At 37.6% G+C, this 22314-nt stretch overlaps 1 protein-coding gene across 1 annotated transcript; it reads left to right on the forward strand.

The window, feature by feature from the left end:
- The first annotated feature begins 3442 nt into the window (after positions 1 to 3442).
- LOC137125052 (mucin-2-like) lies at positions 3443 to 22055 on the forward strand. Its single transcript, XM_067499949.1, has 47 exons — positions 3443 to 3598; positions 3926 to 4187; positions 4275 to 4389; positions 5398 to 5488; positions 5581 to 5693; positions 5786 to 5999; positions 6103 to 6228; positions 6563 to 6680; positions 6762 to 6900; positions 6984 to 7088; positions 7180 to 7246; positions 7342 to 7479; positions 7585 to 7749; positions 7834 to 7928; positions 8013 to 8139; positions 8223 to 8478; positions 8663 to 8712; positions 8827 to 8927; positions 9012 to 9163; positions 9266 to 9404; positions 9479 to 9586; positions 9671 to 9850; positions 9927 to 10166; positions 10242 to 10398; positions 10556 to 10684; positions 10969 to 11119; positions 11326 to 11369; positions 11489 to 11674; positions 11759 to 13366; positions 14075 to 14313; positions 14793 to 14964; positions 15101 to 15345; positions 15449 to 15632; positions 16258 to 16459; positions 16550 to 16728; positions 16819 to 16888; positions 17427 to 17563; positions 17652 to 17683; positions 17765 to 17933; positions 18110 to 18214; positions 18339 to 18379; positions 19013 to 19135; positions 19464 to 19562; positions 19674 to 19802; positions 20257 to 20296; positions 21021 to 21144; positions 21316 to 22055. The coding sequence occupies exons 1-47, from the start codon at positions 3532 to 3534 to the stop codon at positions 21533 to 21535; spliced, it is 7953 nt and encodes a 2650-aa protein (XP_067356050.1). The 5' UTR covers positions 3443 to 3531; the 3' UTR covers positions 21536 to 22055.
- Positions 22056 to 22314: the final 259 nt, after the last annotated feature.

Consider the following 22314-nt stretch of genomic DNA (forward strand, 5'->3'; position numbering starts at 1 on the left):
TAGTTCATATTGACACAATACTATTTAACTTGTCATTTCACAAACACACTGGGATGACTTGTAACTAAGGTGCTTTAAGCAAAGCAGTGTGTGTGAGTATGGTACAGGTTTTGCCATACTAGAAAAGCCCAACAGACGTTAATATTTCCCATATATGATAAAATACTAATACATTTAATAATAGTTAAAGAAAAGTTAAAAGACCAATGCAAAACCCTAACTATCCGTTGTGTTATATGTGTTATTTAACATTTACAGTAAGTAGTCTTTACCGTGTTTCCTTGTACTATTAGTTTTAACTTTAATTTAAATTTTTTTTTCAACCTATGAAAAAAACACACACAAAAAAAAACTGTCTCTAGTTTTATGTGTGTACTATATAAGCTGATCCGCATTGTGGGACAGCTCAGTAGTTACTCATGCTGAAACCTGAAAATGCACTTGACTGACATGATGGGTATATACTTTGTCATACAAGGTGTGCTTAGTACTTCTAGGAAAAGGTTTGTTATTTTTGGAATTTTGGATATCTGATGTTAATTTGAATATGAGCAAACACAGAGTAAGTATTTTCTGAGTACACCCAATAAAAAGTTTGGTCCTAGGACACACAGAATTTGAAAATGGTCAATTTTTTCCATAAATGGCACCAAATGCCAAAGAGGTGGCACCAAACTGCCCTTAGAAGTGTTTAGCACATATATAAACATATTCTTGATGAACTGATGATAGTGAATCATCCTTTTGACTAACCAAATCAGTCGCTCCTGGAATAGTATGTCCACTTATCTATAAACTTTAGAAACAGTGCTTTTATAGGCCTAGTTTTGTGCTGAGCTTAATGTAACAGCTTAAACCAGAGTAGTACTGAGTAAGTAAAGAAAGTGTGAATGTGTGAAGTCATAAACTGAAAGGTTAGTCAAAGTCTGATCTTCACAACAGATTTGTACATGTGTCATGGCTCGAATAAAGAACAAGTGTCAATCCACAACAAGAAAATATTACAAAAGGGATACAAAGGTAGAGTTTGGAAAGCATCCAACACCACTGTTACAACTCTTCATGGGCAGCTGGCAAACAGAGATCAGTCTGTGAAGTCATGTGTAACATCTAGAAACAAAAGGCCTTACCAGTAGGGGCTATTATTAATACATGAGTACACCATCAGGAGAACGTGGCAGCCTTGCAACAATGAAGGGTGCTGGGCTCTAGATCTCAGCAGTCTACTGCCCAGCACCTGAGAACAAGTGAATGGTGTCTGCCTTCAATCCTGGGGGGGGCATCAGCAAATTGTGACTTGTGTTCATAGTTTAAAAAAATGTTTTGATTGGAAGATAAACACACATGTCAAAGGTGAAACACAATGTTTTTATTGCCATTTGCCTTAAGGGAAATATGACAAAATACCTTTTATTAGATCTTACAAAAGGATGCAGACACAACATATCAATATAAAAATACCCTGTGTCACTGCAAGGTTCCTACTGCCATTGCCAATGCCACAGAACAAGAAAGAGCCTGAAGGGGAGTAGTTTGGAGGGAAACTAGTGCCTAGAATTAAGTCTCTAGCTTTTTACACTAAATACCCTTCCTGCCACAACCCTCCCATTTTATCCCGGCATGGGCCAGGCAACACTGTGGCTGTTGGTGGATGAGCGGGGCCACACCTTGTGGGCTGGGATTCAAACCTGCTGCCTTTTGCATCAGCCACCAGGCCTTCATTAGGAATAAACTATTGTTTGGGTAATACTATTTAAAAATCACATGAAAAAAGCAATGAAACAAAATGGACCAATAAACCACAACATTAACACTGGTGGTCTTAATAATGTCATGGAGGACAAGGCAGTGGTCAGCATGGGAAGTTAAACAGTCTGCAGCTGTGTTATACTGTGTGCAGAGCTGGTACAAAGTACACAAACAGGCAGCAATAGGCTCCAGCAACCCTTCAACGATTACAGATAAGGGATGGATGGATTGCAGTATTGGCCCCCCAAAACATTCTCCACTGCAAGTCAGCATCAGTTTGTTATCACGGTGATTGTTGAACTACATCTTACTGTTCTTGTTCCAAAAACAAATGTGTATCTGTTTTAATTTAAGTAATACACAGCAAACTGTAACATAGTGGATGTTATTCAAACTTCGATACTTAATACTTACTTAAATGTCACCGGATTATTTTATTTTGAAAACCATTGCCAGAATTTATGTATGTTTGAATTTTTCTCTTTAAAAATTTCAGTTTTTAGGCTCCAAACATTCAGAGCAATGCGAGTCCCTAAATGGGCTGACAAATAAAAATGACATCAATCAAATGACCAATAATGCAAGACCAAATGCAACATTTGTCACATTTGCATTGATTAACAGCAATTGGGAGCAACCATGGCTAGAGACTGAACCTAGACAAGAGTGCAAATAACAGCTAAAGGACCCTGTCAACTAAATACCCTGGCTTACTCCATTTGTAAAAGCAATGGATTGTCTCCAGAGTAAGTGTCCAGGTGCTCAGTTTGAAAAACCCTGTCCTGTTGATTAGATTATTTGTCTTATGGACAGCACTAAAGTCTGCCTTATGAACAGTGATTGACAGTTCTCTTGCTATCCGCTTCCTCCAGCTAGTGCACCCATGCAGACTGCGAATTAAACAATTTTAATGTGAAAGTTCATTTGTTGTTTTGTGGCCACTACATTAAGCAGTTTATTTTAGTTTTATTTATATGACAGGGACAGTGAACATTAATAAACTTTATTATAAATGTTCTTTAGTAAGCTAAAGGTATATTTGTGACCTGTAGCCCCCATTCTTTGTTTTGTGGAGCTTAAAAAAGTTTAGATATTTTAATGGTAACAACACTTTATTGTACACAGTATTGTTCATAGCAAAATATTCATCATTTAGTGCAGGAATAAAGGACATCTAAAAATGCCATTAGTCCTATAGATTAATCTAATAATTTAATAATATAGTTATTTACTAGGGCTACCTGTTCAGGGGGATGTGCTCGATGGTCAGTAATTTCATATGTCTGTAAATCTTTGTAAATATTGACCCAATGTATGTGCAAATGATATATCCTCATTTACTCAACATCTATAGGCACAACCCATGACCTAAATGCTAAGGATCAGTGAAATAAGTACACAGTTCTTTTTTAAGGTGTTTATAAAAACTAATCTTCTACTTTCTAAGAACAGGATATGAACAAAATGTATTCCATAACTGAGGCCTGTCACCGTCTGAGCTGGAATGGCAGTTCAATTGAAAAGATTGTTTACTTAATGGATGTATATCAGTATGTTCCAGTTGTTGACAGGATGCTTCATAATGAAGACAAAACATCTGCGTGGGTGTGATCTTAATGGAGACAAAAGCTACCAGAGATGACAACCAGAATGGCTCTTTTACCCCTCCTAAACTGCAAACACCCTGAGATCTATATTACGTGAAATCGGTATTTTGGAACCAGTTGGCTCAACCATCCCTCTCAGGACAGGGACCACTCGAGGATCGTGAGCATAGCCAGGATGTTGTTTCTTGAGTGGGTGATACCATGGTTCACCCTCTGCCTCGGACTATCTGCAGACACCACTGGTATGTACCATCAATGGTACACAGCAAGAGCTGCATACAGCTAAGACTGCTAAGATGAAACTTTATCCAGCTTTACTGTCCTGCAGGGTGTATCTTTACTATAAATGAACAAATATATTAGATATATAATTACATTACATTACGCGTATATAATTACATATTTGTGCTATAACTGTATACATGTCTTCCTTTTTTAAAGTTCAGAAGATGACTAAAATACCAATAATTACATGTAATTAGTCTTTTAAAAGATGAAAAATAATACATTCAAGATCATTTACAATTTGATCTTCAGTATTAATGATTCCTTCTCTGTTCTCAAACTAGAAGTGGGACCCTCACACAACAACCAGTTCTGCAGTACATGGGGAAACTACCATTTTAGGACTTTTGATGGAGATTTCTTCCAGCTCCCCTTCACTTGTAACTGCATCTTTGCATCCCATTGTAAAAGCAGCTATGAGACTTTCAATATCCAGCTCCAGCGGCAGGAGATTAATGGGGTTGCCACCATAAAGAAGGTCACTATGAGACTGGAGGGGGTCATTGTGGAATTAGATGGCACTTCCATCAAAGTCAATGATAAACTGTAAGTATGTTTGGATATTGGTGATATTTTAATTGCTGTCCAATTTACTGATTACAATGGTTGTTAATGTCTTTTTGTTCCCTTTAGTGTCACTATGCCATTCATCAAAGCTGGCATTTCCATTAAAAGATCGGTCTCATACGTCAAAATTGAAGCAAAGCTGGGTTTGGTTGTGATGTGGAATCCAGCAGACTCCCTCTGGGTATGTTTAGTCACATTCACAGTGTTAATTTATTTATACTTGCTTATGAATGATTTTTGTTATTTTGATAGCTTAAATGTAATCATATACACTGAGCTCTGAAAATATAGTTAATAGACCTGCTATTCTACAGACAAGAGATATAGCTCAGTAGAGATAGAGATGATTGTATATTAAACCCTAAACATTTCTCAGGGCTCAGTAACTTGTGACATTTAAACATATTTATAGTGATGACTATGGTGAAAATGACACATTGTGTTAATGAGGAAGTCTATAAGGTAACACAAACTTATGAGTGCATGCAATTGTACGAGAAGTACATTTTGCATGAAGGAACATTTTTAAGAAGTATTCCCAACAACGGACCCTCAAAAAGAACAGGAACAAACCTAATTGCTCAATCAAACCTCCATCCATCCATTATCTGTAATCACTTATTCTGTGTAGGGTCATTGGTGCGTCTGGAACTGTCATAGGACCCTGAAATAGACAACTCCCTGACAGCTAGACAGGGCCAACACTGACAGACATACACAGAAATGTATCCATTCAACTCACACCTATGTGAAACCAGTTACCAGTTAACCTAATATGAACGTCTTTGGACTGTGGGAGGAAACCACACAAGCATAGGGGAAAACATGCAAACTCCAAACACATGGCCAGAAATGTGAACCCACAACAGCTGTGAGGCGGCATCACCGACCACTCCATCAGCATGCTGCCCCTTCAGTTAAACATTTAGGACTATACATTCTAGCTTGGCAGTTCATTTTTGAAGCAAGTATTTTTTAAAGCAATTCAGTTACTTTTGAATGTGATACGTTTTTTCCTAGCAAACATCACATAATGATCTCTATCTTTAGTAGGTATTTGCTATGTTTTCAAAGTCTATGTTTTTACCTGATATGGTTCAGCACAGAAAAGATAGACCATCTCATGTTCTATGCAAATATGGGACCTGGCAAGTGTTTTATTCACGTGTAATTTTCTCGTGGTTTTAAGGTTGAGCTGGACGCAAAATTCAAGAATGAGACCTGTGGCCTGTGTGGTGACTTCAATGGAGTCCAGATTTATGATGAGTTTATCACAACAGGTCAATACTAATACAACTTAATAATAAAACTCATAACGAAGTGAATCACACAAAATCAGTCTTCACATCTGCTAAACCCTATTATGGTTTAGATACAGACTATTCTCTAACTCCTGAGGCTTATGGAGAAGTCTGGAAAGTCAATGGTCCTATTGACAACTGTGAAGATATCTCTTCTCTAGCCACACAAGCCTGTACAAATCAGGTATCTGAAAATTGATTCACTTAAAATAAAGTAAAAGATCACATTTCCAGTACAATTATTTACATCATACTATACGTTGATGTACTGTACAGAATGAGCTCTGCAAGAACCTGCTGTCAGGACCTGCGTTCCTCAGCTGTCAGAACCTGATTGATACCAACGCTTTCATCAAAGCCTGTGTGAAGGACCTGTGCAGCTGTAACAGCAGCAGTGCTTCGTGCTTGTGTTCAACCATCTCAGAGTTCTCCCGTCAGTGTGCTCATGCAGGCAGCCAACCACAGAAATGGGAGACCACAGAAATGTGTGGTAAGAACAGGCAGGAGAACATACGCATTTTAAATTTGATGTTTCCATTGCAGGTGTCTGTCCAAATCACTGTGTTATTTTGAAATTTCTTTGTGTTGAGTAGGAAAAACATGCCCATTCAACATGGAGTTTAAAGAATGTGGTAGTCCTTGTATTGACACCTGCAGCAACCCCAAGAGAAGCCACGTGTGTGAGGATCACTGCATAGATGGATGCTTCTGTCCATCTGGTAAGTTGCTGGATAACAAGATTACACTTGTAATTCTGCAAAGTTTAGTTTAGTTTGCTGCTAATTTAACTAATAACTACAGTTATCTTTGTGTCAATATTATTGATTTTGCCATGAAACAATATTGTTGTTGTGTATGGCATCTTTTAAACATATCGTTTGTTCAAATAAAAAAAAAAATACTCTCTTGCTGTATTGACAGAACAAATTAAGCAGTTCAGAAACAGTTCTGTTTTCCCCAAAATGCCTGTTATATTCTACATCCTTTGTGACATTGGTATGTATTTAGTTTATTTTACTCTAATATTAGTTATGTCATTTTGTTCCAACTAAGGGACTGTCTTTGATGACATCACACAAAGTGGTTGTGTTGCTGTCGACCAGTGCTCCTGCTTACACAATAGCCAGCCTTACAAACCTGGGCAGTCATTCTCAAGAACTTGTCAACAATGGTGATTTTCGTTTAGCATAGCATTACAAAACATATTATTTTAAGCTGACCTACTGATGAACTAACTAAACTCTGCTGACAGCGTCTGTGCTCAGGGTCAGTGGAGCTGTATGAATAAGGACTGTCCTGGTGTCTGCTCCATAAGGGGTGGGTCCCACATTACCACCTATGATGCTAAAACCTACACTTTTCATGGAGACTGCTCTTATGTTCTGTCCAAGGTGAGGCATTTAAATTACAATTAAATCACCTAATAATTCATACACAACAGAAAACTTTTAATCATTTTCATAATTTGTTTTAGGAAACTAATGGGACTTTCACTGTCCTCGGTGACCTTGTTAAATGTGACAAATCTGATAAATCAACTTGTCTAGCTGCAGTTACCGTGCTACTGTCAAGTCAAAAGGTAAAATTGCAAAATATTCTATTAGCCATGGTCTAAGTGTTGAAAACATATTTCTTTGAGTTTAATATTATCTCTTTTTTTTTTATTAAAGATAATAGTTCAAGACAATGGACAGGTCCTTTATAACACTCTGATGTCTCAACTGCCTCTTTACCTCAGTGAGTGACTTTTGCTTGGTTTATATCCTCCTCTAAAATCACAACACTAAATAAAACCATCTCCTAATTCCACTCGAACATGTTTTTCCCTGCAGATGATGCAACAGTCTTCAGCCCATCTACATTTTTTATTGTAATCCACACAACCTATGGGTTAGATCTTGAGATTCAGCTCACGCCCATTATGCAGCTCCACATCAGAGCCAGTGTTTCCAATAAAGGAATCCTCAGTGGTGTGTTTAAATGCTTTACCTCACTTCCGGAATAATAAAAAGTATCCAGTTTTTGCATCAAGTATTTTTAAAGCTTTAACTCAAAGTTTTTGCACGTTTGTCCAGGTCTTTGTGGAGATTTTAATGATATTGAAGCTGATGACTTCAGAACCACATGTGGATTGACTGAGGGAACTGCTGGGACATTTGCAAACACATGGAAGACCAAAACAAACTGCCCCGATGTGCCAAACATGCTCGGAGACCCCTGTACTTTGAGCATAGACAAAGGTAGGTCACAGACATTATGCTCCATTCTTTTATTATCCTTCTTCACAAAACTGTACCACTAAATAGGTGTGTTTGCTTTTGCAGAGAAATATGCAAAGCACTGGTGCTCCATGCTCTCAGACCCAAATGGAACTTTTGCTCAGTGTCATTCTGAAGTCAACCCAAAAGTCTATCAAGATGTAAGCAACAAGCTCTTTTTGTAGTGTTTATGTATTTTACACTAATTTACTATTAATCAAGTTTGTTGTTTCTTCTTTTTACAGTCTTGCATTTATGACACTTGTGCCTGTGAAAACAGTGAAGAGTGCATGTGTGCTGCCATATCCTCCTATGTCCATGCATGTGCTGCTTCAGGTGTCTTTCTGAATGGATGGAGGGACAGTATGTGTGGTAGGTTTAACTCAAACTGTGTATTTACTCTACTATATATTTGTAGTATTCAAACATTAATTGAACTGATTTCATTTCAACAGAGAAATACACAACTGAGTGCCCTCCTACTTTTGTGTACGACTACCAAATGACAAGCTGTGGTCGCACCTGTCGATCTCTTAGTCAGTCAGAATTGACTTGTGAGATAGAATTTACTCCACTTGATGGCTGTGGCTGTGCTGAAGGAACATTTCTAAATGAGAAGGGAGAGTGTGTGACAGCCTCGCAATGCTCTTGTTATTTGGGAGAAACTGTAGTGCAACCTGGGCAGATCGTCGAAGTCCATGGACAAACTTGGTGAGGATTTAAATTTTGAGTTAAAGCAGACCAGCATTTTTTTAATGCAAAGCTCAACTGGAGATCAATTTAAAACCACTCCCCTAAAAAGGTTTTTGCGTCAGGAAAAAATTGCAAAGCTGTCAAAACTAACAAAAATCCTGCTCTTCTTTGTCGACAGTAACTGTCTTTTTATGCATTTCAGCTCCTGCCAAGGTGGAACATTAAGCTGTACAAAAAACCACAATAAAGAATGTAGGTACAACACAGGCTTTGTTTGTTATAGTATGGCATCAATAGCAAAGCATACTATAAGCAACACCAAGCACACAAACTAATATTCTTTTATAACACTATGAATGTCATCAGCATGCATAGACCCAATGATTTTCTTCAACTGCTCTGATGCAAAGCCAGGAGATCAGGGGTCAGAGTGCCAAAAAAGCTGCCAGACATTGGACATACAATGTGTAAGAATGCAATACTTGTTTTTTACGCATGTACATAAAAGCAGCAGACTCACACATTAAATACATTACTGTTTCATTGTATAGATCAGTACACAATGCATCTCAGGCTGTGTGTGTCCTGTTGACCTGCTGTCAGATGGTAAAGGAGGTTGTATTGAGGAGAAGGACTGTCCCTGCACATATAATGGAGAGTTGTATGATTCTGGACGAACTGTCACTGTGGACTGCAACACATGGTGAACCATCTTGTCTCACAATAATGCTTTCACTTTCCCTTTTTGTGTCTTTTTTGATTTAACATGTATATGTTTATATGTAACCATCTTTTCAAATCACAGCACTTGCAAAAGCAGGAAATGGGAATGTACACATAATGAATGTGATGGAACCTGTACCATATATGGAGAAGGGCATTACACCACTTTTGATCAAAAGAAATTTGCTTTTAATGGGGACTGTGGCTACGTCTTCACTCAGGTATAAGGCATACTTATGTTTAGTATTTGTGATTTGTCACTGCTTAGTCTAATACTAATATCGATATCTTGAAGGATCACTGTGAGGACGATATGGATGGGACCTTCAGGGTCCTGACCGAGAGCATCCCATGTGGAACAACTGAAAGCATCTGCTCCACTGCTATCAAACTTTACTTAGGGGTACATAACGCTATCATAATCATTTTGAAATATGCTGATAATACAATTGCAGGATTAAAAATAACCTTGGATTCTTATTTTTAGAACAACGAAATCATTCTATCAGATGAAAATATCAGAGTTATCAAACAAAGCAAGGGGGTGGATATACCCTATCATGTCAACACTATGGGTATATATCTTGTCATTGAGGCAAAGAATGGTCTTGTTCTCATCTGGAATAGGAAGACAACATTGATGATCAGACTCAGCTCCACATTTAAGGTGGGGGAGCAGATAAACAAATAAATGTTAATGTGGTTGCCATTTTGCAAATTAACTTCATCTCATTTGATTCCAGGGCAAAGTCTGTGGTCTGTGTGGGAATTATGATGGGAATATCAAAAATGATTTCACCACAAGAAGCAAAGAAGTTGTGGTTGAAGCTCTTGAGTTTGGAAACAGCTGGAAAGTGTCGCCAACTTGTCCCAATGCAAACACACAGAAAGATCCCTGCAGTCTGTACTCACACAGGCAGGCATGGGCAGTAAAACACTGCAGCATTATCAATAGTGAAGTATTTGCTTCCTGCCACTCAAAGGTAAGAAAACTGCAAAGCAATGTCACATGACATCATAAACAAATTACATATACTTGCATTTTCTTTTTCAACAAGGTGGCTCCCCAAAATTATTATGATGCCTGTGTGGGAGATACATGTGCCTGCAACACAGGAGGGGATTGTGAATGTTTCTGCTCAGCTGTAGCTGCCTATGCAGCAGCCTGTAATGAGGCTGGAGTCTGCGTGAAATGGAGAACTCCCACAATTTGCCGTGAGTGGTTTAATTATGTGAAATAAACAAATTAACACAATTATGTTTCCGTAGCTTTATCATTTTACTTATGAATTTACAAGCCTGACTCTTTATTAAAAATATTTCTTAAGATTATTTTGTATCTCATTACCAATACTTTCTTTTGTTCTATTAGCTCTGTTCTGTGATTATTACAACCTTGATGGAGAGTGTGAATGGCACTATGAGCCTTGTGGAAAACTATGCATGAAGACGTGCAGGAATCCTTCAGGAAATTGCTACAATACAATTCCACCATTAGAAGGTACAAATTACCTGAAAGGGATAGTCTATGCATTTTGGGGGATTATGATTTTTCACTGAGAAGTATGAAGATACCAAAAATATTTTTCCTAATTAAAACCATTAGTCTATCAGAAATGTGTTTACTGTAAGTGTGTGTATGTGACATGATTAAGGATGTGATTTGTTAGATTAGAAGGATTAGAAGGATTAGATTTGTTCACAAATTGGTGGATATACTTCTTGTCTACACTTTGTTTTGCTCAAGTTGCTCAAGTTCTTTAAATTTACATTTATCTTTTTAAGGCTGCTATCCAAGTTGCCCTCCCGAACGATCTTATTTGGAAGAAGCTACCATGAAGTGTGTATCAAAGGAGGAATGCGGCTGTTACGATGATGATGGGAAGCATTATGAAGAAGGGGAGATTATGCCTCCAAAGCAAAACTGTCTCAACTGGTAGGACACTTTCCACCTCACTAATGCTGAAGTTGGTGGAAGAATTGACGGGAAGCTAGATTTGTTTTTACAAAACATGATATATATAAGGATATGGAGAAATGTACTATTATGGAAAAAAAAAGACAAATTAAGCAATAGCATTTTTAAAGATCAGTTTTTGTAGATTATGTCAAGATAACTTTTATGTTTTATTTACTTTTCAGTTATTGCTCTTCAACAAAGGTAGAGTGCAGCTATGATATCCAAGGTGAATAAGAAAAACATTATTATTAAACAGATTTTTTTGGTTGTCAATTATATTCTTTCTTGATGCACTCTTTAATTGACAGAATCAGTATAAAGTGTGTAATATACTTTGTTTTGCAGCTTGCACTTGTTCATATAATGGACATATATACAAGTATGGAGATAAAGTCTATGATACACACGATGGAGATGGAACCTGTATCACTGCTGTTTGTGGAACAAATGGAAATATTACCAGGAACATAGAATCCTGCCCTACAACTCCACCCATTCAGAAAACCACTTTTTTTGTTTTTAGTACAACTGGTAATAACAAAATGTCTCTAAATGTACAGGATTTCAGTGGCTTTTGATGCTTTGAAAGTTAATATACTTTTTTGAAATTTACAGAAACACTGTCCACAAGTCCAGAAATTACCATCACAGCAACAACTCAGATGTTGCCCACAACGGAAGCTGTGACAACAATTCATACTTTTTCAACACCAAGAGCAACTATAAGTTCTAAAACAACAGCAGTGCATTCATCCTCACTGTCTCCATCAACAATACATAGTCCCACATCTAATACTATAAGATCAGATACTCCTGACTGCTTTGTTTGTAAATGGTCAGGCTGGAGTAACAAACACTACCCTGACCAAACCCCAGATGGAGGAGAGTATGAAACCATAGACAGAATCGCTGATCTAGATCTGAGTGTTTGCAGGAAGCCTCTAGAAATAGAATGTAGAGCAAAACAATTTGAAGATTTACCTATGAATGAATTAGATCAAGAAGTAACATGCAGCCCAACAGATGGCTTGATCTGTCATAACAAAGATCAAGGTATACCTCCTATTTGTTATGACTATGAAATACGAGTCAAATGCTGCATGGACGTTTGTGGGCCCTCAGGACCTGCAACTCCATCCCAAACAACCTCCAAAGAAATGTCCACTACAGCCTTAGTAACAATTAGTTCATCAACAACCACTGAAATACCAAAGACAACAACCATAATCATAGAAAAAAGCACAGAACCAACAAAGACTCCTGCTGTGGCCACAGAAACACCCACCCCGGCAGCCACAGAGCAGCTCACCACCAAAGTTTCCACAACTCCAGCATTTGAAGAAGAATCAACCACGACTACAGAAAACCCCATCAAACCAACCTCAGGCACAGAAAAACCAACCACAAAAACCACAATCATAGAAAAATCCACTGCAATGAAAACAACCCATACCTCCGCAGAAACAGAACAACCAATTAGCACAACAATCCCTGAATCCACAACAGTCACTGAATCACCCACACCAGCAGCTCCAGAGCAGCTCACCACCAAAGTTTCAACAACCTCTGTAAAACCATCACTTAAAGAAGAATCAACCACATCAACCACAACCACAGAAAAACCTGACACACCAACATCAGGCCCAGAAAACCCCTCCACAATAATCACAATTACAGAAACAGCTACAACAACACCTATAATAACAGAAAATCCCACCACGACAGCTGCATTCACAGACAAAACTACTGTAAGAGAAATAGTCAGTACTTCCTCAACACCAGAACAACCTATTGCTACAACATCTACTGAATCCACAACAGTCACAGACATGACTACTACCGCAGCCGCAGAGGAACCAACTACCAAAGCTTCCAAAACTATTGAAACACCAGCATTTAAAGAACAGTCAACTCCAACTACAGAAAAACCCATCGTGCCAACATCAGGTACAGAAGGACCTACCCAAGCAGCCAAAGAGCAGCTCACCACCACCACCACAACAGAAAAGTCATCCCCAGTTTCTACACTCTCAGAACAACCAATGACCGCTAAGAGTGAAACGAGTGAAGCACCAACTCTAACCACTGAACAGATCACTTCAACAAAAATGCCTAATACTCTTACAACACTGGCAGAGAAACCAACTGGAACTCTAAAGTCTTCAACACTAAGCAGGACAACGTTATGTCTTTGCAAGTACATGGATCAGATTTTCTCTCCTGGTATGCAATGTGCCAGCTGTTTTTATACAACATTTTTGTCATAGACATTGTCTTTACAATATTACATCTAAACTTATAGGTGTTAATTTAATTTTCTAGTTATATTGAAATTTATTATCAGAATCAGCAGCTTGAAATATAGCTTGTCCACAGCTTAATATTTTCCTTTAGAGTTAATGGTCGGTAGCCAGAGTGGGTATTGCTTCGGTCTCACATTTAGAAGGTCCCTAGTTTTAATCCTGGCCAGCTGCAGCCTTTCTGTGGGGAGTTTGAATGTTCTCACTATGCTTGCGTGGTTTTCCTCCAGGTACTCTGTTTTTTTTCCCAAAGTCCAAAGACATGAATGTTAGGTTTATTGGTGACTCTAAATCGTTTGCAGGTTTGAATGTTAGTGTGAATGTCTTTCTGTGTATGTCTCTCTGTGATGGCCCAGAGCTAGACTGGCAACCTGTCACTTCTCGATGAATGACAGCTGGGATAGGATACAACCTTTCCCCTAAGACCCTAAAAAGGATAACCAGTTACAAATAAAACATAATTAATAATGGAGTTAATGGTCAGACTTAACAACTGCAAAAAACTGTAAGATTACAGCTGACATTTTGTTAACTAGGAAAAGACAACTTTAAACTACCTTGCTGTTTTGTCTTAATTCTGACACAATGAATCATTCTAATAACTAAAAGATTTGGTTTCATTCCAATGTAGGCAGCTTCATGTACAATAAGTCTGATGGAGCAGGCTGGTGTTTTACTGCATACTGCAGTTTGACCTGCAATGTTGAGAAGCTTGCTAGACCATGTGACTCTACTACTTCACCACTGCAGACCACCACTACAACCAGCTCTGGCAATAAAACACAAGTGGTCTCTACAACAGCCAGTACAGTTCCGGTATCCACAGTAAAGCCATTTAAAGACTGCTCATATCTCAAGCCACCAAGAAAGGTATTTATATTTAGTTATAATGAAAAAAAGTTTCAGAAAACAAACTAAACCAAAACTAACTAAAGTGGACTACTACCTAAAGTGGTCCAAGGAAGGAAAATTTGTAAACCGGCGACAGGGTCATGGGCAGCCAAAGCTTATTGATGCATGTAGGAAGCAAAGGCTGGCCCGCATATTTCAATCTAGTAAAATAGCTACTGCAACTGAAATTGCTAAAAAGGTTCCAATAGAATCATGTTAAAAACCCACAATGCATTGCAGTTTTTTGTGTCTGGGGCTGCATAGTTGCCGATAGGTCAGGGTACCTATGCTGACCTGTGTCCTCCACCAAAAGCATCCACAATGGGCATGTGAGCATCAGAACTGGACCATGGAACAATGAAAGTGTGAAGTGTGAATATATATGTATATATGATGTATATAAGACATATAATTTATATTACTATAGACTGCTAAATGAGTTACTTTGTCTTTTACAGGATGGTGAGTCCTGGAAACCGGACTCCTGCACCACAGAAACATGTGATGATGGTAGAGTAATATCAGAACATGTACCATGTGAACCAGTGACCATTCCTGTATGTGTAAATGGGCAGCCACCAACTAGAGTTTATGATGATGCAGGCTGCTGTTTCCACTACGAATGCAGATGTAAGTTAAATTAAAAACATTTTAAAATTTCACATTCGAGCAGTATCTTAAAGATATTACTCACTGAAGTAGTTTCAACTATATAAAGAGTTTATTAATTGTAAATCTCTATGTTATCTCAATCTAATATTTGCAGGTGTTTGCTCTGGCTGGGGAGATCCTCATTATGTGACATTTGATGGTGTATATTACAGTTTCCAGAAAAACTGCACATATGTCCTGGTCAATGAGATCATTCCCAAATACAATTTTAAGGTTTATATTGACAATGAAAACTGTGATGCCTCTGGAACTGTGACCTGTGCTAAAGCCTTGATGGTGTATTACAAAAACTACGAGATTGTTCTTACACAGGAGAGAAAGCCAAAGACTGTGAATATGGTAAACATCACCACGTAAAACTGTCTTATGTTAATTTGTGTACATGAATATAATGAAACTTGATGTCTGTCTTAAAATATTTAAAAATATTTCACTTGTTTAGGTGTACATCAATGGCAAGCAGGTATTCCCAACCTACTCTAATAAGGATTTCATCATTACAAGTACAGCAATAGAGCTGCTTCTGAAAATTCCAACAATTCAAGCAGTTGTGACATTCAAAGGGCTTTTATTCAGCGTTGAGGTGCCTTTTTCCCTTTTCCATGGCAACACAGAGGGACAATGTGGTAAGATGATTAATCTTTTGAGGATAAATTGACTGTTTGTGTTGAAAATGCAATGGGCCCTTCGTGCTGGGTTGTTTTGGTGCGCTCGTCTTCCTGTCCTCAGGGTTGCAGATCTGTGAGGGTAATGGGCAGTATGGTAAACGCCTGAACCCAGTTTGCCTCAAACACAGATACTCTTGAGTAAATTATTATATTGTCTCCTATATTTGTTCCAGTCTGAGAGCCGGGCTATGACAGACCTGGATCCAGGACAATCCACCATCATAGCCCGGCTCTTAGACTGGGAGAAAAATGGACACCAACAAAAGCATGTGAAAGCAGAGTGAAAGTCAACGGACTGACTGGCTGCTGCTCTGGTTTATTTGAGGCACACCAGGCCCAAGTGTATCCCATACTACTGATCTCCTTCACAGGTCTGCAGCCCTGAGGAGAGAAAGCACAGCACACATACAACCCAACAGACAGAGTCTGCATGTTACATTTATAGATAACATAAAGAGAAGTAAATTAACATGTATAAAGAGAAGTAAATTAAATATGCAGTTGTACCAAATATTTTATTACCAAATTTGGTAACACATAGGTTGTACTACTGTTGTCTTATTTTATGTATTATTTTATCAAGGTACCTGTGACAATGACCAGACAAATGACTGCAGATTGCCAAATGGCCAGATTAGCCCCTCATGCTCTGAGATGGCATATAACTGGCATGTACCTGATAAAAAAAAGCCATACTGTGAGAAGTCCTATCTTCCACCAACACCAGCACCAAAACCCACTCGGCCAGCCTGCAAACCCGATATTTGCGAAATTTTGATCAGCAAGTAAGAATTTACTAAGTAAACCTGAACATTTTAATTCATTCTATAAGGTCACTCAGAGTAATTACTTTCCTTGTACATTTTTGCATTAAGGGTCTTTGAGAAATGTCACAAAGTAATTGACCCACAACACTTCTATGAGGCCTGTAAATTTGATGTTTGCCACATGCCCACGTCCACCATGGGTTGTTCCAGTCTGCAGGTGTACGCCACAATGTGTGCGGAAGCTTCAGTCTGTGTAGACTGGAGGAGTGCTACAAAAGGACAGTGTGGTAGGTTGGCTGTTTGTGTAGAGAGCAAAAATGTTTTCAGATGATTTTATTGTACATCCTGATACTTAAATCCACATTTTCTTATTTTAGCATATAAATGTCCAGCAAATAAAGTATACCAACCCTGTGGGCCAAGTGTCGTACCAACTTGCAATGCAAGGTAATCACTCACTTCTGTTTGCAATATCATAAATAATGTCATCACTTGTAATTTAGTACTGTATCTGGAGCCATTCTGGTGGCTGAAGTAAATTGAAGGTTATGATGCTTAAAAGGTAACAATTACAATGTAAACATGATGATGTTAAGCAGATATAACGTTGAGCAAGTAATGGGTAATGGGAGATAATGTATGTTGACTAGTGGAGTGTCCTTGAGCAAGACACTGAACCCCAACTTAGTTGTTCCCAGGAAGTGTAGGCCAGCTTCCCCATTGATGTGTGATCGTGAGTGCAAATGGGTGAATGAGAAGCAGTGTAAAGTGCTTCGAGTACCAATAAAACGCTATACAAGTGCAGACCATTTAAAAATAAGGGTGAACAGATTTTCACACCTAACTGGACCTGCCTGAATTAAACCTACCAACCCGGCTTAAACATTAAAAAAGGTAATCCTAAAATCCTATTTTTAATGTGCTCTATAAATAACCTGCATACAAATCATTTGTATTTGTCACAGTCAATTTTCTTCATATTTAGATATAATGAAAAGTACACACAAGGATGCCAAGAAGAAACAGAAAACCAGAACACAACTTGTCGAGTCACTGAGGGATGTTTCTGCCCAGAGGGGTTGACTTTATTCAGCTCAACCTCTGACATCTGTGTCTCTTCCTGTGAGAGCCTTTCTTGTGTTAGAAAAAAAAATCTAATTCTTTGTGATTTAATGAATGTACAGATAAACCGACTGTGCTGTTGTTGCAGGTTGCACTGGACCTGATGGCCAACCTAAAAAGGTAAATTCCTCAAAACAATAATATAATTCCCTTTTTATACAGTGTACGTGTCTCTAATACAACAAGAAAAATCTGTTTTAGTATGGTGAGACTTGGCAGAGTGGCTGTCAGCAGTGTGTCTGTGATAAAGACACATTCAGTGTTCAGTGTAGGCGACTCACATGTCCCACACAAGAACCAATTACCTGTACAGAGGAAGGTGAGGTGTTGGTGACCCGTACTGTGGACTGCTGTGCGAGACAGACATGTGGTGAGTGATTTTCTAATTCTGCCACTGCTGATAAAATATTTAAGAGTAACAAGAATGATGAAAATGACCAGTTTAGAGCTTTTGGATTTTACATCATCATGTTGAAAAAATACTTTAATATTTAATATTTCACTTCCTGTATCTTACATCTATTCTTGGTTTAATGTCCCCAACAGAATGTGATAAGAGTCTCTGTACATTACCAGCACAGAAATGTGAACTGGGATTTGAGCTGGATATTCACATATCAGAGGATAAATGCTGCCCTTCGTACAGCTGTGGTAAGTTCTTCATAAAGGTTATGGTTTGTGACACTGTGTGAAAGACTGAAAATTAAATAAGCATCAGCCTTTGATATGCCCACTTTATAATTTTATTTAATTTTTTTTAACTTTTTGTACCTAGTACCCAAAGGCTTCTGTGTCTTCAACGATACTGAGTATAAGGTAAATACGCTGAATATAATTTGAATGTTAAATTTTTTTTACAAAAAATCTTTCATTTAATATTTAATGTACCATAACTGCAATATGGTATGTATGTACGACTTAGAGACAGTGGCAATAAAGAAAAGTCAGGAGACAGAGCTGGAAGTAGCAGAGCTTAAGATGTTGACTGTCTCTTTGGGAGTGACGAGGATGGACAGGATCAGGAATGAATACATCAGAGGGACAGCTCATGTTAGATGTTTTGGAGATCAAGTGAGAGAGGCCAGACTGAGATGGACTATATTGGTAGAAGGATGCTGAGGTTGGAGCTGCCAGGCAGGAGGTCTACAGGAAGACCAATGAGGAGATTTTTGAAAGTACTGAGAGAGGATATGAAGTTAGATGGTGTGAGAGAAGAAGATGCAGAGGATAGGGTTAGGTGGAGGCACATGGTTCGCTGTGGGTGACCCCCGAAAGGAAACAGACAAAAGAAAAGAAGAAGAAGAAATGTAATATAATTTCAGAATGACATTTAATTGATCAATATGCTGATGTATTTATTCATTTTTTTATGAATTTTAATACAGTAGACATGTAATAAGTTAATTATATTTCACTGTTTTGCTGGCCTCTACATTTGATTATTTACAGCCTGGTATGGATTTCTCCAAAAACCCATGTGAAACGTGTCGCTGTACTGAAACTCTGGACCCTGACAGTGAGCTGAACAAGATTGAATGTCATCAAATACAATGTGTCGAACAATGTCCGGAGGTACCTTTTTACATTTTAGTAATATGGATTTGAAGTCAGAATATCTACAGTATGTTGCACAAAAATAATAACATGACAGCTAAGTTGCTGATGTGGGGCTGGGTATTCTTAAGACATTTTTAATACTGATACCTAGACTTTTTTGGTATAAAATAGATTTTAACTAAATTAAAAATACATTATCCAAATCTTTAGTTTTATTTTTCCACATTCCATAGAGTCTATTTTGTGTCCTGTATTCTGCATTAATATCATGAGTAGAAGAAATATTTAGAAATTTGCACTATTTTCAAATTGAATTGAGCGTGTGTTTTTTTACTCCAAATAGGGCCTTGTTTATGAACAGCAACCAGGACAATGTTGTGGGTCATGTAAAAAGACCAGCTGCATTTTGGAGATCCCAGGCATCGCTCCAATAATTATTACTGTAAGAACATTTTTATAGTAACACTTTAAAATCAGGGCCTGTAAGCATAGGTTGTGTTATTAGTCACAGTTCATAATGTTTTCTAATTGAACTCTTTTGCACTTCTGACAGCCCTCTCAGTCCTGGTCACCCCCAGACGACCACTGTACCACATATGATTGCAAGAAGGTGAACGATGATTTAATCATTTATAAAAACCAAACAACATGTCCCGAATTTGATCCCGGCAACTGTGTTCCTGTGAGTATAATCCAGTCCTTATAAATTAATATTTCTGGCAACCAAATATCTTTGTAAATAATTTTAAACTGCCGTTAGCTCTTAGGGGCTTTTAATACAGAATATGAATTATAAGACTGTTTTACATTAATAACATTTATTATGCATTTGTGAAATAAGATACTAAAACACGTGAGGGTTTTACAGTACATGTACATGAATTCTATGGAAGGCCAGCAATGGATACTGGTTATCAGGAAAAATAGGCTGAAATTAAAAGAACTATGAGCTAATATATATATATATATATATATATATATATATATGGTTAGAGAAATTAGCTGATGCAGAAACACATAAATAAGAGGAAATAAGCCTCTATTATCTCTTGTATTACTCAGTAATATAATTAATTTGTGTGCTTGTCAGTATTTTCTGTGTGGGTTTATTAAATTCAATATTTTCTATATTACAGGGAACTGAACAAACTGACATGAATGGTTGTTGCAAAACTTGTAAGTATGAGTTGATAAAATAGATTAACATTGCACTTTTTTTAAAAGGCTAAATACCCAGACATGATTATCTTCCTTCAAAACCTGATCCAGCACTCAAATAAGGGTACATTTCTTCCACATATTGGTTAGGCTGATCACATTTATATACAGCCCCTATGATGAAATCAAGGAATAAATTAAATTTCAAGGCTGTAAAGCAAGCTGTATTTAAAGATATTTCAATTCAAATAATGAATAATTAACATAGATTTTAAAGTTAAAAGGTGTTTTTGATTTCAGAATTTGACCGTTTGTTTGAGGCAGTAGTACAGATAGAGATGATTCAGCACTTCATCAGTTTCTCAGGCATTCCTCAATGAAACTTTTGGCGGAAACTTTTCTGCTATAATAAAAACAGGACCTCAGACAGTGAGTGTTGCTGCTGTGCTACACTCTCCGTAAGCCGGGGTAGAAAACCAGAGGGGCACAACAGCAACTCTTACAATACCAATCAGTGCCAGAGGCAAGTAGGGCAGTTCCAGAAAAGGTTCAATATATGAGGTTGGGACAGAATGCGGTAAGAAAATGCAGCAAAAGCAGAGAATCTGGGAAGTGGTGATTTCAAAATAAAAGTCCAGACACAGCAATAAAGCTGTACACAGTGTCATGTGTGTGCCTACAGTGGTACAAGTACATTTTTCAGATGGCTGAGGGGAAAAAAACAATCCCATTTTATTCCCAGGTACTCCTCGTTACAACTGTCAAATGAAAAGAAACACCACCTACCTACAGACAAAGAACTGCAAGTCAGTTGTTCCAGTGGAAATCACAGCCTGTGAAGGATCCTGTGGAGTATCCTCATCCATGTAAGGTTTTCTATCAATTTTTACAAACGATAATGATCACAAACTACTTAAAGTTCTAATTATGGTAAAATCACCTGTCCAGTTTGCATGTGAAGAGTATTTCTGGAGATTAATGTTTGTTTATATTGAACATTTGACTGACACTGATCCTCCCTAAAACTGTATCTACAGGTACTCTGCAGAGAGCAACAGTCTGATGCATTCATGCTCATGCTGTCAAGAAATGGCGACGAGCAAGAAGGAAGTGGAGATGATTTGCTCAGATGGCAGCAAGACAAAGCTCTTCTACATTTCAGTTGATAAGTGCGGCTGCCAGGTTGCTAAGTGTACTGAAAGTACCAGAGACAAACATGAAGAAATTGAAAATAAAGCTACATTTAGGGGATATTAACGCTCATATAAATAAACTCATAATCTATACGTTTATAATCTATAATCTACTTAACACGTGAAGACTAGTCTCTGTGCATTATCTGAAGTCATGCCACTGATAAATATCAACCACCATAGGATAAATTTGACCAAATTTTTCAAAACAGCAATAATGTTGTCAAAAATGTATTAATGTCAGCAAAGTTAAACTGGGCTAAAATATTTCTGCTCTTCTAAACACTAAATCTTTGAACTGTCAGAATACACAGCTGTCATCTCTGTCTCTAATTTCAGGATATTGAAAGTCATGCAACAAGGCCTAATGGTGTCATGATGTCTCTTTTTCACTTTTGAGAAGCTAGAAGCTTTATTTTAAACAAACCCTCATATGGTGTTTTGAGTCTTAGATGGTGTTTTTCTTTAACTGTATAATCTGGGATGTAGGATATCATTTGATTCTGGTTTATGGTAACTTTACTTTCGAAGCCTTTGTCAGAGTTCAGAAATCTGAATCAATATCAATAAATCTGTGTCCTTTATTATTGTCTTCTTGGTTTTATTGTTATTTGATATGTAGATTTGTATTGATGTTTTTGCATTCAATGCATTTCTGATATTTAGGAGAATCTTTTGAGTTTTAAATATTCCGCACCAGAATTTTATATTTATATTTCATGTTATTCACAAAATGATTTAACTACACCACAGTTGCTTGTAGTTTAAAGATTATATCCTGTCAAAGTTTTTTGCAGCTGTCTGGTCATTGGAAATCATTAGTATGCTCAGTATGGAGCAAAT

Source organism: Channa argus, chromosome 4 (genome assembly GCF_033026475.1).
Source record: "Channa argus isolate prfri chromosome 4, Channa argus male v1.0, whole genome shotgun sequence".
In the NCBI taxonomy this organism is placed as follows: domain Eukaryota; kingdom Metazoa; phylum Chordata; class Actinopteri; order Anabantiformes; family Channidae; genus Channa; species Channa argus.